The sequence below is a fragment of the Cetorhinus maximus genome, chromosome 10, assembly GCF_964194155.1.
Source record: "Cetorhinus maximus chromosome 10, sCetMax3.hap1.1, whole genome shotgun sequence".
Lineage (NCBI taxonomy): Eukaryota > Metazoa > Chordata > Chondrichthyes > Lamniformes > Cetorhinidae > Cetorhinus > Cetorhinus maximus.
Window position 1 is genome coordinate 1,167,994 of NC_135888.1, and position 12,789 is coordinate 1,180,782.

At 41.8% G+C, this 12,789-nt stretch overlaps 1 protein-coding gene across 8 annotated transcripts in view; it reads left to right on the top strand.

Moving 5' to 3' along the window:
• The window catches only part of znf618 (zinc finger protein 618), a 130,478-nt gene that overhangs the window by 81,342 nt on the left and 36,347 nt on the right, over positions 1–12,789 (top strand). For 5 of the 8 annotated variants that reach the window (XM_078549795.1, XM_078549799.1, XM_078549798.1 and 2 more), the window contains exon 2: positions 2,247–2,539. The exons of the other annotated variants lie outside the window; for them this stretch is intronic. In XM_078549795.1, the coding sequence (XP_078405921.1) occupies positions 2,341–2,539 (199 nt within the window). In that variant the 5' untranslated portion in view covers positions 2,247–2,340. The remainder of the gene's footprint in view (positions 1–2,246; positions 2,540–12,789) is intronic. 8 annotated transcript variants of the gene reach the window in all.

Consider the following 12,789-nt stretch of genomic DNA (forward strand, 5'->3'; position numbering starts at 1 on the left):
ACCTGCATGCTTACCTTCAGCGACTGGTGAACAAGGACACCCAGATCTCGTTGCACATTCCCCTCTCTCAATTTATAGCCATTCAGATAATAACCTGCCTTCCTGTTTTTGCTGCCAAAATGGATAACTTCACATTTATCCACATTATACAGCATCTGCCATGCATTTGCCCACTCACTCAGCTGGTCCAAATCATGCTGAAGCATCTCTGCATCCTCCTCACAGCTCACCCTCCCACCCAGCTTTGTGTCTTCTGCACATTTGGAGATATTACATTTAATTCCATCATCTAAATCATTGATATATATTGTCAATAACTGGGGTCCCAGCACCGATCCCTGCAGTACCCCACTAGTCACTGCCTGCCATTCGGAAAAAGACCCGTTTATTCCTACTCTTTGTTTCCTGTCTGCCAACCAGTTTTCTATCCATCTCAATACACTACCCCCAATCCCATGTGCTTCAATTTTACACGCCAATCTCTTATGTGGGACTTTGTTGAAAGCCTTCTGAAAGTCCAAATAAACCACATCCACTGGCTCCCCCTCATCCACTCTACTAGTTACATCCTTGAAAAATTCCAGTAGATTTGTCAGGCATGATTTCCCTTTCATAAATCCATGCTGACTCTGTCCAATTCTGACACTGTTTTCCACGTGCTCAGCTATTAAAACTTTAATAATGGACTCTAGAATTTTCCCCACTACCAACGTCAGGCTGTCTGGTCTATAATTCCCTGTTTTCTCTCTACCTCCCTTTTTAAATAGTGGGGTTACGTTAGTTACCCTCCAATCTGTAGGAAAAGCTCCAGAGTCTATATAATCTTGGAAGATGACCACCAATGCATCCATTATTTCTTCGGCCACTTCCTTAAGTAATCTGGGATGTAGATTATCAGGCCCCGGGGATTTATCGGCCTTCAATTCCATCAATTTCCCCAACACTATTTCCCTACTAATACTGATTTCTTTCAGTTCCTCCCTCTCGCTAAACCCTGTGTTCTCCAACATTTTTGGTATGTTATTAGTGTCCTCCTTTGTGAAGACAGAACCAAAGTATGTATTTAGTTGGTCAGCCATTTCTTTGTTCCCCATTATAAATTCCCCTGTTTCTGACTGTAAGGGACCTACATTTGTCTTCACCAATCTTTTTCTCTTCACATACCTACAGAAACTTTTACAGTCAGTTTTTATGTTCCCTGCAAGCTTATTTTTGTACTCTATTTTCCCCTTCTTAATCAATCCCTTGGTCCTCCTTTGCTGAATTCTAAACTGCTCCCAATCTTCAGGTCTGTTGTTTTTTCTGGCCAATTTGTATGCCTCTTCCTTCATCTTATTTCAATTTAGTGGACCTTGCAATGCACAAATTAGCTGCAGCAATCACTGCTGAGACCTTTGAATATCCTGAGCAAAGGTACGATATAAGTGCAAACTTCCTTTTTCATCTTTTCTTCATTCACTCTTCTTTTATGAAGAACTAGGTGCAATCATGTAGACATATTCTTGCTCCTCCCAGTCTCAGAAGGAGTTGACACACAAATAAATGGTTGAACATAAAAATGGAAAGAACCTACGTTTGAGGAGTACGTTTTGTGACTTCAGGCTGTCCCAAAGCACTTCACATCCAATAATGTACCTTGAAGTTCAGTCAGTTTTGTAATATAGTGACCAATTTGTGCTGAATAGGGTCCCACAAATGGTAATGAGGTAATGGCCAGATCACCTGTTTTAGCGACGCTAGTTGAGGGATAATTATTGGACAAGACACTAGAGAAAACCTTCCCGGCTCTTCAAAATTAATGCCATGGCATCCTTTACGCCCACCAAAGATGGCAGAAGGGGCCTCAGTTAAATGTCTCAACCAAAAGAAGTCAAAATGTAGCACTAAAGTAATAGTTAGCCTAGATTTTGTGCTTAAGTGGAATATAATCTCACCGAACATAAGTCCAATCAGATCTTAGCAGATATGAGGCAAAGTATGCAGAGGTTATTCTAAAAAGTCATTAGTGGTAACTGTCGCTGCAATCCACATAGCAGACATATAGCAATAATGTCTGTAAAATAAGTGCACTGTTTCCCTCAAAATGAAGATGAAGAACAACCTAACCATTTGCAAGAATCCATCCAGATCAAAATAAACACTTAAAGAGATTTAGTTATTACCTTAGTTATATATTCTTATCACTAAAATATAAAATTAGTCAGAAAGGCAAATATAGACATTAATATATATTTTTCCCCTAACAGAAATTGAACAGTGCAAAGGATTGTTGCAGTGACTCCGCCTGATTCTGACCAAAATTTTAAGAAGTATAAGAAGTACTGGATAAAGGCCATCACAATGAGTTCCCTTGATGCAGCAATAAAGACTGAAAATAGAGATGATGAGAGTGAAGTGCATGCTGAGTTGTGGCAAGATGAATCCAAAGATCACAAGAGCAACAAAAACACCCGTGAGGTAGCGGAGATCTGTGTTGTGATTGGTGAGGATGGGGCTCAACGGTGTTCTGAACAGGATCAACCCAATAACCGATCCAGTGGTAAATATTAATGTTCAAGTCTACCTACATATTTATTTTAAAAAATCTTGACCAAATGGCCTTTTTTTGTGTTGTAGATTCTATATAATTCTACATTTAATCTATTTTCTGTGTTACATTTTATTATGAAAACCCATAGGGCAACAATCACAAAGGAAAACCCAATGCAAGGAGTTGATAAAAATAGGAAAACCAAAAATATTTCACAATCAATAGTTTAATTAACTAATCACTTAAAACCTCATATTTTACAATAGCATGATTAAACTTAGCTATTGTTCTTTGTCTTCTAATACTTTCATTGAAGTTTTTACTTGGAAGCCTCAGGTTCTCCCCAAACAGTTGTCCTCTAATGTAGATTTTTTTGCCCAAAGCAAGTTGGCTATATGCACAGTGGAGTCTGATCTGGTCATATATAATATGCAGAATGCTCTGGAGACATCCATAGTACGCTGGAGTTTATTTGTGATGGAGTGCTTCTCTTTCAATCTCTTACAAAGTCTATCCAATTGTTTGTCAAAACTATTGAAGAAAATTTAGAATACAGATTTCAAAAGCTGCATGTCTCTTGTCTGTCTGTTACATACTTGTTTTACAATATCTGAAATATATTTTATTGGGCTCAGGAAACATATTAAGATGAGGCGGACTGAGTCTTCATTCTAATTTTACTAATTATAAGAACACTCCGTTGACTTCTGAAACCAAGCAGAAAAGCCGTAAATGCCAGCTGATTATTACTTGCCTTTTGTTCATAGAGAATGTAAGCATGGCACCTACGTGACAAAAAGAGACCCAGAGAGGCAGTACTTTTCCTAATCTAAAGTCATTTTAATTTAAAAGCAGTTAAATGAGTTGAACTTTGAAAATGGAGTTTAAATGAAGTCACTAAATGTCAGTGACCCTGATGTTACAGTGTAAAACACCCCTCATGTTGTAAAGCAATATATTCTCAGGTTCACCATGAGCAATGCAATGGGATCTGCTGGTTTAACCAGAAATATTGACTAGCGCTGGTTTCATTAAGCACAGTATGGTTACCACTGACTGCCATATGGTATCTTTATTGGTTTATTTAGAAGTCTGTTGGACAGGAGAGATTCTACACATTCTGTAAACTTACTTTCTTCTGAGTAATGTCCTTCTCAAGGTGCTCAATCTACTGGTTGTACACTTGTAACTTTCACCCAATGAAACCCACTGACGAGTAGATGTATCTTTTGAATTGAACATTGTATTTTTACTATACTGTTTTTGTACTGTTCTGTTTTACTGCACAGCCTAACAACAAGCAAAAGAAAGCTAGAAATTTTTTTGCGAAAAGCTTTGAGTTAAAAAGATGATGCAGTGAATTGACTTGCAGAGTGGTTATGGTTATTAGGAACTTTTCAAAATTGTGTTAGCTGAAATAACTTTATTCCTCTCCGCAGATGCTGTCAGACTTGCTGAGTTTTTCCAGCTATTTTTGTTTTTGTTTCAGATTTCCAGCATCTGCAGTATTTTGCTTTTAACTTTATTCCCTTTTTGGTTCCCCTAAAATACATTTCACCTCCTATACTTATAGGTTTAGGCCCAACACAGCCCAGGTGCAGATCTGTCACTTGGCTTGAAAAGCTTACTGCAGCAGTTAGAGCTGCTTGCTCTGGGGACCTTTGGCTACTGTCCAGAGGAGACCAACTGGCTATTGTCCAGACAAATCAGACCTGAAGGTCCTGTGTCCAGTGACTGATGGAGGAGCTTTTTTAAAAAAAAATTAATTTGCCTTTGTAGTTGTCACATGGTTGTGCCTGCCCCTCTCAGAGACTTTGACCCGTTGGGGGCTGGATGCAAGCCGTAATGCCAATTTCTGGGCACTCCAGCATTTAATTGCCTGTCCTGGCGTATCTGGAGGAAAATTAAATGGATAGTAGTAATGGAAACCAAAGTTGACCAAGGATCAGCACTTGACCCTCTTCTTGATTGTCATGAAAGTTCTGACTGAGCAAGTGAGTTAGGAGGCGCCATGGTCATTGATGTTCGTAAATGACTTTGAACAATGTGGTGCAGATGATGAGAACGTGAATGAATATCTGGAGAACTGGAGAAAAACACTGGAAGACCGGGGTAATATATCAAAGACCCCATATATGGACTGTCAGTTTGAGCCTTGGGAAGAGGATCAGAATGAAGATGTGAAGATTATGGGTGAAGACTTGGAGAGAATGAGCAGTTACAAGCACCTGCAGTCAATGGAGGCAGACAATGGAAGTATAATAATGGAAATTAAGCGATGGATTATCTCTGGTTGAAGTAATTGGAAGAAGTGTGATAGGGTGTTATGTAATAGAAAAGTATTGCTGGAACTGAAAGGAAGAATCTACAAGATAGCTCTGAGACCAGCCTTCTTATATAGTGCAGAAACTTGGCAACATCAAGAACAGAGGAACAACTGGGTACTAATGAGATGCAGATACTGAGATGGATGTGTGAAGTGACAAGATCAGGACCTAGTACATCAGGGGGTTGGTGAGGATATTGGAAGCATCAAAGAAAGTGGCTGAGAAGAGATTGAAATGGTATGGTCATATGTGTGGATAGAGAAGACCTGGTGAAGCAAGTGGAGGAGATGGGACTGCAAGGAGAAGAGGAGGAAGGTCCAAAATCAGATGGAAAGATGCGGTGGCAAGAGATTTAAACGCAGTGGGATTGGAAAAATGGGTGACTGACGGGAGGAGATGAAGAAGGGTGACCCAAGTAAATAGGAAAAGCTAAAAGAAGTAGTAACAATGATGGAAGGTAATTCAACAAGGTCAGCAGTCCCTGAATGAGGAATATGTAATGCACCAATTTTTTAATATCTCTTCTGTACTCTAATATCAGCTTTATTTAACCATTGCTTCTATAATGTGAAACGTAATCATTTATTGGCTAAAAGATCTACATATATAACTTCTGCTGACATTTGATTCTACCAAAAAAAAGAATTTTAAGTTTCATTGTTTTGTTTCCATGCTGCTTATTGTAATCTCTGGTTTACCAATTTTGAAAGGGAATGCCTTGCTACCGTGTCAATTTTATGCATAATTTTGAACACTTTGCATGCCCTTTTGGCAGTCTTTTTAAATCAGCAAATCGAATCCTCCCAACTTGGTGCTCTTAAGTGTAGATTTTAGGAATTAACCACAAATGATTGTCTACTTTCAGCCAGTTTCATAGTTGATTAACATGCCTTCCAATGAAGGTTATAAAAGGATTTGTGATATTATGGTATTCATTGTGGGTGCAACTAGTTGTTTCTAGGCTTTTGCAAATGGGGTTCTTGACAGTTGCTGTGGAAAGCAAATAGATATTTTAGAAGAAAAACCCTGTTCAATTCCAATAATATACAAAATTATACCAGCATGAGTCTTCATCTTCAAGAAAGGTGAGGTAACTGATAGTTAAATCTAGTAGCCTTGTTTTGTGAAATTCAAACCTTCAAATACTGCCACCAGTGGAGAAAACCTATCATAAGCTCTTTGCATTAGTAGGTGGAAGGGAGGAGCATCACCAAAATAGGAAGCTTCTCAAAGGGAAAATGTCCCAATTGTACATGTACACTTAGGTTAGGCAATGTCATCAGGACTGGAAATCCTGAGCATCTTTTTGCAATTTCACTCCTGTGTTTAAATCATCAGAATTGAGCCAAGAATGTCATTGGTGATAAAAGCTGGGAAATGGTGTCTGTAAAATATTACAAAAGTTGTGCAGCATTATTCTTTGCATGGTTTTAAAGCTTGCAAGTACAGGAGGCGATCTCAGTTCTGAAACGCTATTTAATTTTGGTACACTATTGGTAGAAGAAAAATGGCAAGAAGCTATCCTAAGGATATTTAAAAATCTGTAGTAATGGAAATGTTGACTACACTTTGACCTAGGAAAATGTCACAACAGATTTGTTTCATTATGTATGTAGTACGTTGCCAAATAATTGGTGGAGGGAGAGAAGAGGTCAAGCTGATTGCTGGTCCTCATATTGTCACGACTCACTGGGGATAGTGTGCTGCAACATTGAGCCCCACTGCTCTCTGAGCTGCGACAAATCTGAAAAGTTTGATCAACCCACCTAACTGTTTAATTTAGGCAAACAGGTTTGTAAACTTAATAAGTAAATAACTGTTTATTGAACAAATTGTTTTTAACCAGTTGCAAAAGAAAGAAATATGAACTGCTAATTTCTAACTCTCTAACCTAAACTCTGCCCCTTCTTAAATCCCTATACACACACATACAAGACACACACAAACATGGATTTTAAGAGTAGGATAAAACAGTTCAATAACACCAATTCCTGAGTACAGGATTCGATGGGTTGATTTTGATCGATGTTTTCCAAATATCTTTCAGTTCTTTGTTGATGACATGAAGTAGTTTTTCAGCACTTTCAGCCTTTAGTTCACTGATTGAGAACTTGCTTTTCAATGTCTCTAATGGTGCTTTTCCCCTTTTCCTCTTGACAGGGGTTTTCAGAGAGAGGGCAGGTTATAGAAATATCAGGGGAAAAAACAGCTAGCTATTATTGTAGAATTACTGGAATCTTACACACACAGGAGCCAGATGTTTAAGGCCTTGTTCCTTTCAGACTAGGAGCTATTTTGCTGCACTGCTCTCATAAATCCTGGTCACCTGGTCAGGAGCCACTTAAAACATTTTTGCCAGACAGTTCCCTATTAGACCAGACTCCTCCTCGGCACCATCCTGTCTTTCCTGGCGCACACTGCTCCAGGACAGCAACATTGTATATATCCCTCACACTGTTCCAGTTGACATGCCCTTCAAACTGCAGCCATTGTAATTTTAATCCACAGTCCAACAGAAATAAGATATGTTCTTTACAATATGTAGATCACAAGGAACATGAGTCTTAGATGAAAGTTACTGGGAGGTGTTCATAAGGGGTAAAATGTGAGAACACATGTCCCTGTATTTAGTGCGCAGACAGCTTTGGGTTACATTAGATTCTCAGTAACTTGGATTGGAGATTTTTAAACATTGGATCATGATTGACCATCATTGATTTCCATGGATGTCAGTTTTGCAGATGACCAAAACAATTTGGAACTAATTGCTTCAACATGGCATTTTAGAGTCCATTATTAAGGATGAGATTTCAGAATACTTGGAAGTGCATGGTAAAATCGAGCAAAGTCAGCATGGTTTCATCAAGGGGAGGTCATGCCTGACAAATCTGTTAGAATTCTTTGAGGAGGTAATGAGTAGGTTAGACAAAGGAGAGCCAATGGATGTATCTACTTGGACTTCCAGAAGGCCTTTGACAAGGTGCCGCACAGGAGGCTGCTCAGTAAGATAAGAGCCCATGCTGTTAGAGGCAAGGTACTAGCATGGATAGAAGATTGGCTGTCTGGCAGGAGGCAGAGAGTGGGGATAAGGGGGTCCTTCTCAGGTTGGCGGCCGGTGACTAGTGGAGTTCTGCAGGGGTCAGTGTTGGGACCACAACTTTTCACTTTACACATTAATGATCTAGATGAAGGAACTGAGGGCATCCTGGCTAAGTTTGCAGGTGATACAAAGATAGGTGGAGGGACAGGTAGTATTGAGGAAGCGGGGAGGCTGCAGAAGGATTTGGACAGGTTAGGAGAATGGGCAAAGAAGTAGCAGATGGAATACAACGTGGGGAAGTGTGAGGTCATGCACTTAGGTAGGAAGAATAGAGGCATAGACTATTTTCTAAATGGGGAGAGAATTCAGAAGTCTGGAGTGCAAAGGGACCTGGGAGTCCTAGTCTATGATTCTCTTAAGGTTAGCTTGCAGGTTGAGTGGGTAGTTAGGAAGGCAAGTGCAATGTTGGCATTTATTTTGAGGGGACTAGAATATAAAAGCAGGGATGTGCTGCTGAGGCTTTTTAAGGCTCTGGTCAGATCACATTTAGAATATTGTGAGCAATTTTGGGCCCCGTATCTCAGGAAGGATGTGCTGGCCCTGGAGAGGGTCCAGAGGAGGTTCACGAGAATGATCCCAGGAATGAAAGGCTTAACATATGAGGAACATTTGAGCACTCTGGGTCTATACTCGATGGAGTTTAGAAGGATGAGGGGGGATCTGATTGAAACTTACAGAATACTGAAAGGCCTGGATAGAGTGGACGTGGGGAAGATGTTTCCATTAGTAGGAGAGACTAGGACTCGAGGGCACAGCCTCAAAGTAAAGGGAAGACCTTTTAGAACAGAGATGAGGAGAAACTTCTTTAGCCAAAGAGTGGTGAATCTATGGAATTGATTGCCACAGAAGGCTGTGGAGGCCAGGTCATTGAGTGTATTTAAGACGGAGATAGATAGGTTCTTGATTGGTAAAGGGGATCAAAGATTACGGGGAGAAGGCGGGAGAATGGGGTTGAGAAACTTATCAGCCATGATTGAATGGCAGAACAGACTCGATGGACCGAATGGCCTAATTTCTGCTCCTATGTCTTATGGTCTTATGGTTACCAAATTTCACAAATAACTTTTTTCAGTTATTAACTAACTGTGTTGCACCTATTTTGAGCAAGAGGTTTCTCATGCAGTTATATTCTTTTTTCGTCATCCACACCAGTGCTCTACAAAATTAAGTCTGTGTTGTTGTTTCAATACTAAGTAATAATTTGAGAGTTTTGCTACTAATGCATAGCTTATGCATACATATATTTGTATGACAAATAGTTTTCCATGCCTGATGGGCACACTCCTGTTTTGACCACGGTTATCCTTGTGCATCAAAAATCTCCAGAATGTAATAGTTACATGCTTATTTTGAGGCAAGAACTTTCATTACTTAAAAGAAAAGGACAAAGGGTGCACAGAAATAATAAACCAAAAATCAGTTTATCCGTTGTGCCATCATTAAAGTCAATCGAAATAAAATTCAGGAAGGGTTTATAAAGGGCAATCAATCCAAATTTGCCCCATCAACATTATCAGCAAAAGTTAATATAACCCAAATATGCTCTCATTTCTGTTTTCTATCTGTCCGATTATTAGCTAGGCAAAGCACCTTGGTGGTTCCTGAGAATTGGCATGGAGCAGGGGTGACAGCAGGGAAAGAAAAGAGGGAAAGCAGGAAAATTGTGGAAGGAGGGAGGAAAAGAAATTACTTTCTTGTACTTGCAATTTTACTTTTTTTTTTTAACCTCCCACTCGATCTTCTCCCCTAAATCTTTGATATAGATTTTAAATAGCTAAGCATGATCCTTTTGGCACTCCTCTAGTTAGTTATACCCTATTGTTCCAAAAATGACCCATTTATTCCTACTGTCTTTTTTTCTGTCAGTTAACCAATCCTCAGTCCATAATATATTGGCACAGATCTTCGGTCTCTGGATAGTCTGAGACTAGAGGTATCCCGAAAGACAACCATGGGAACTATTGGAAGTCCCAACGTAAGCACATCCCTGGTACTTATGTGGGGAGTTTAAACTTCCAATTGCCAGTTTTACCCTGCCTGGATTGCTCTGTGATTGGCCAGAATGATGCAGACTTGGGCTGTTTGCTCTATTTTTGCATATGTTTACTTTAGCAGCTTTCATAGATATAAAACCAGCGTAACTCTAAATTAATCAGCTGGCGTGTCAAAGCACTCCAGAACCCACAGCAATGTTCACCCCCACCCCACACCCTTCGCACCACCTCTGACTACCTGAGCCCCGACTGACCCACCCCACCCAACGCCGCAGCCCCCTATCTCCTCACTCACTTACCTTACATACGTATCTTCTCTCCTGTCAAAGTGGCTGGGACCTTTAAACTCAGCAGTTTACAGCAGCTAGTGCCGTAAAAAGGGGGCGTGGCTTAGCATCCTCAGGCGCTGATACACTGCACAGAAAGGACTTTGGACGTTTCTCAGGTGGGCTGAGTTGGAAGTCTGGCCAATCGCCAGAAATTCCATTATCTCCAATCTCATATCTCATAGACACAAATCTTGTGTAGCAACCTTTTATGTAATGGTTTATGGAATGCCTTCCGAAAATCCAAATACACTAAATTCACTGTTTCTCATTGCACCGCACCCCACCCCCCCAACCCGCCCTTATCTCTCCTGTTAGTTACAGTCTCAAAAATCTCAACTAGATTTGTCAAACACTATTTAACCCTTAACAAAAACAGAATTACCTGGAAAAACTCAGCAGGTCTGGCAGCATCGGTGGAGAAGAAAAGAGTTGACGTTTCGAGTCCAACATGACCCTTCAACAGAACTGAAGTATAGCTAGGAGAGGGGTGAAATATAAGCTGGTTTAAGGTGGGGGGCGGGGGGGAGAGAGAAGTTGAGGGTGGGGTGGTTGTGGGGACAAGCAAGCAGTGATAGGAGCAGATAATCAAAAGATGTCACAGACAAAAGGATCAAAGAGGTGTTGAAGGTGGTGATATTATCTAAGAAAAGTGCTAATTAAGAATGGATGGCAGGATACTCAAGGTACAGCTCTAGTGGGGGTGGTGTGGAAAGACTAACAAGGTATTAGTTGTAGATTTAAAAATAATGGAAATAGGTGGGAAAAGAAGAATCTATATAAATTATTGAAAATAACTTGCAGACACTTCCTCCTACCTCTCCCTGGACCATGACCCCACCACAGAACATCAAGCCATTGTTTCCAGGACTGTCACTGACCTCATCTCCTCTGGAGATCTTCCTCCCACAGCTTCCAACCTGATAGTCGCCCAACCTCGGACGGCCCGCTTCTACCTCCTACCCAAAATCCACAAACAGAACTGTCCTGGCAGACCGATCGTGTCAGCCTGTTCCTGCCCCACGGAACTCATTTCTTGTTATCTTGACTCCCTTCTCTCTCCCCTTGTCCAGTCCCTTCCCACCTACATCCGTGATTCCTCTGACACCTTACGTCACATCACCAATTTCCAGTTCCCTGGCCCCAACCGCTTCCTCTTCACCATGGACGTCCAATCCCTCTACACCTCCATCCCCCACCAGGATGGTCTGAGGGCCCTTAGCTTCTTCCTTGAACAGAGGCCCAAACAATCCCCATCCACCACTACTCTCCTCCGTCTGGCTGAACTTGTTCTCACACTGAACAATTTCTCCTTTAACTCCTCTCACTTTCTCCAAGTAAAAGATGTGGCTATGGGTACCCGCATGGGCCCCAGCTATGCCTGTCTCTTTATGGGGTATGTGGAACATTCCTTGTTCCGGTCCTACTCCGGCCCCCTCCCACAACTCTTTCTCCGGTACATCGATGATAACTTCGGTGCTGCTTCATGCTCTCGTCGGGACCTGGAAAAATTTATTAATTTTGCTTCCAGTCTCCATCCCTCCATCATTTTTACATGGTCCATCTCTGACACTTCTCTTCCCTTCCTTGACCTCTCTGTCTCAATTTCTGATGATAGACTGTCCACCAATATCCATTACAAGACTACCGACTCCCACAGCTACCTCGACTACAGCTCCTCACACCCCGCTTCCTGTAAGGACTCCATCCCATTTTCTCAGTTCCTTCACCTCCGTCGCATCTGTTCTGATGACGCTACCTTCAAAAACAGCTCCTCTGACATGTCCTCTTTCTTCCTTAACCGAGGTTTTCCACCCAGGGTCGTTGACAGGGCCCTCAACCGTGTCCGGCCCATCTCCCGCGCATCCGCCCTCACGCCTTCTCCTCTCTCCCAGAAACATGATAGGGTCCCCCTTGTCCTCACTTATCACCCCACCAGCCTCTGCATTCAAAGGATCATCCTCTGCCATTTCCGCCAACTCCAGCATGATGCCACCACCAAACACATCTTCCCTTCACCCCCCCTAGCGGCATTCCGTAGGGATCGTTCCCTCCGGAACACCCTGGTCTACTCCTCCATCACCCCCTACTCCTCAACCCCCACCTATGGCACCTCCCCATGCCCACGCAGAAGATGCAACACCTGCCCCTTCACTTCCTCTCTCCTCACTGTCCAAGGGCCCAAACACTCCTTTCAAGTGAAGCAGCATTTCACTTGCATTTCCCCTAACTTAGTCTACTGCATTTGTTGCTCCCAATGCGGTCTCCTCTACATTGGAGAAACCAAACGCAAACTGGGCGACCGCTTTGCAGAACGCCTGCGGTCTGTCCGCAAGAAAGACCCAAACCTCCCTGTCGCTTGCCATTTTAACACTCCACCCTGCTCTCTTGCCCACATGTCTGTCCTTGGCTTGCTGCATTGTTCCAGTGAAGCCCAACGCAAACTGGAGGAGCAGCACCTCATCTTCCGACTAGGCACTTTACAGCCTTCCGGGCTGAATATTGAATTCAA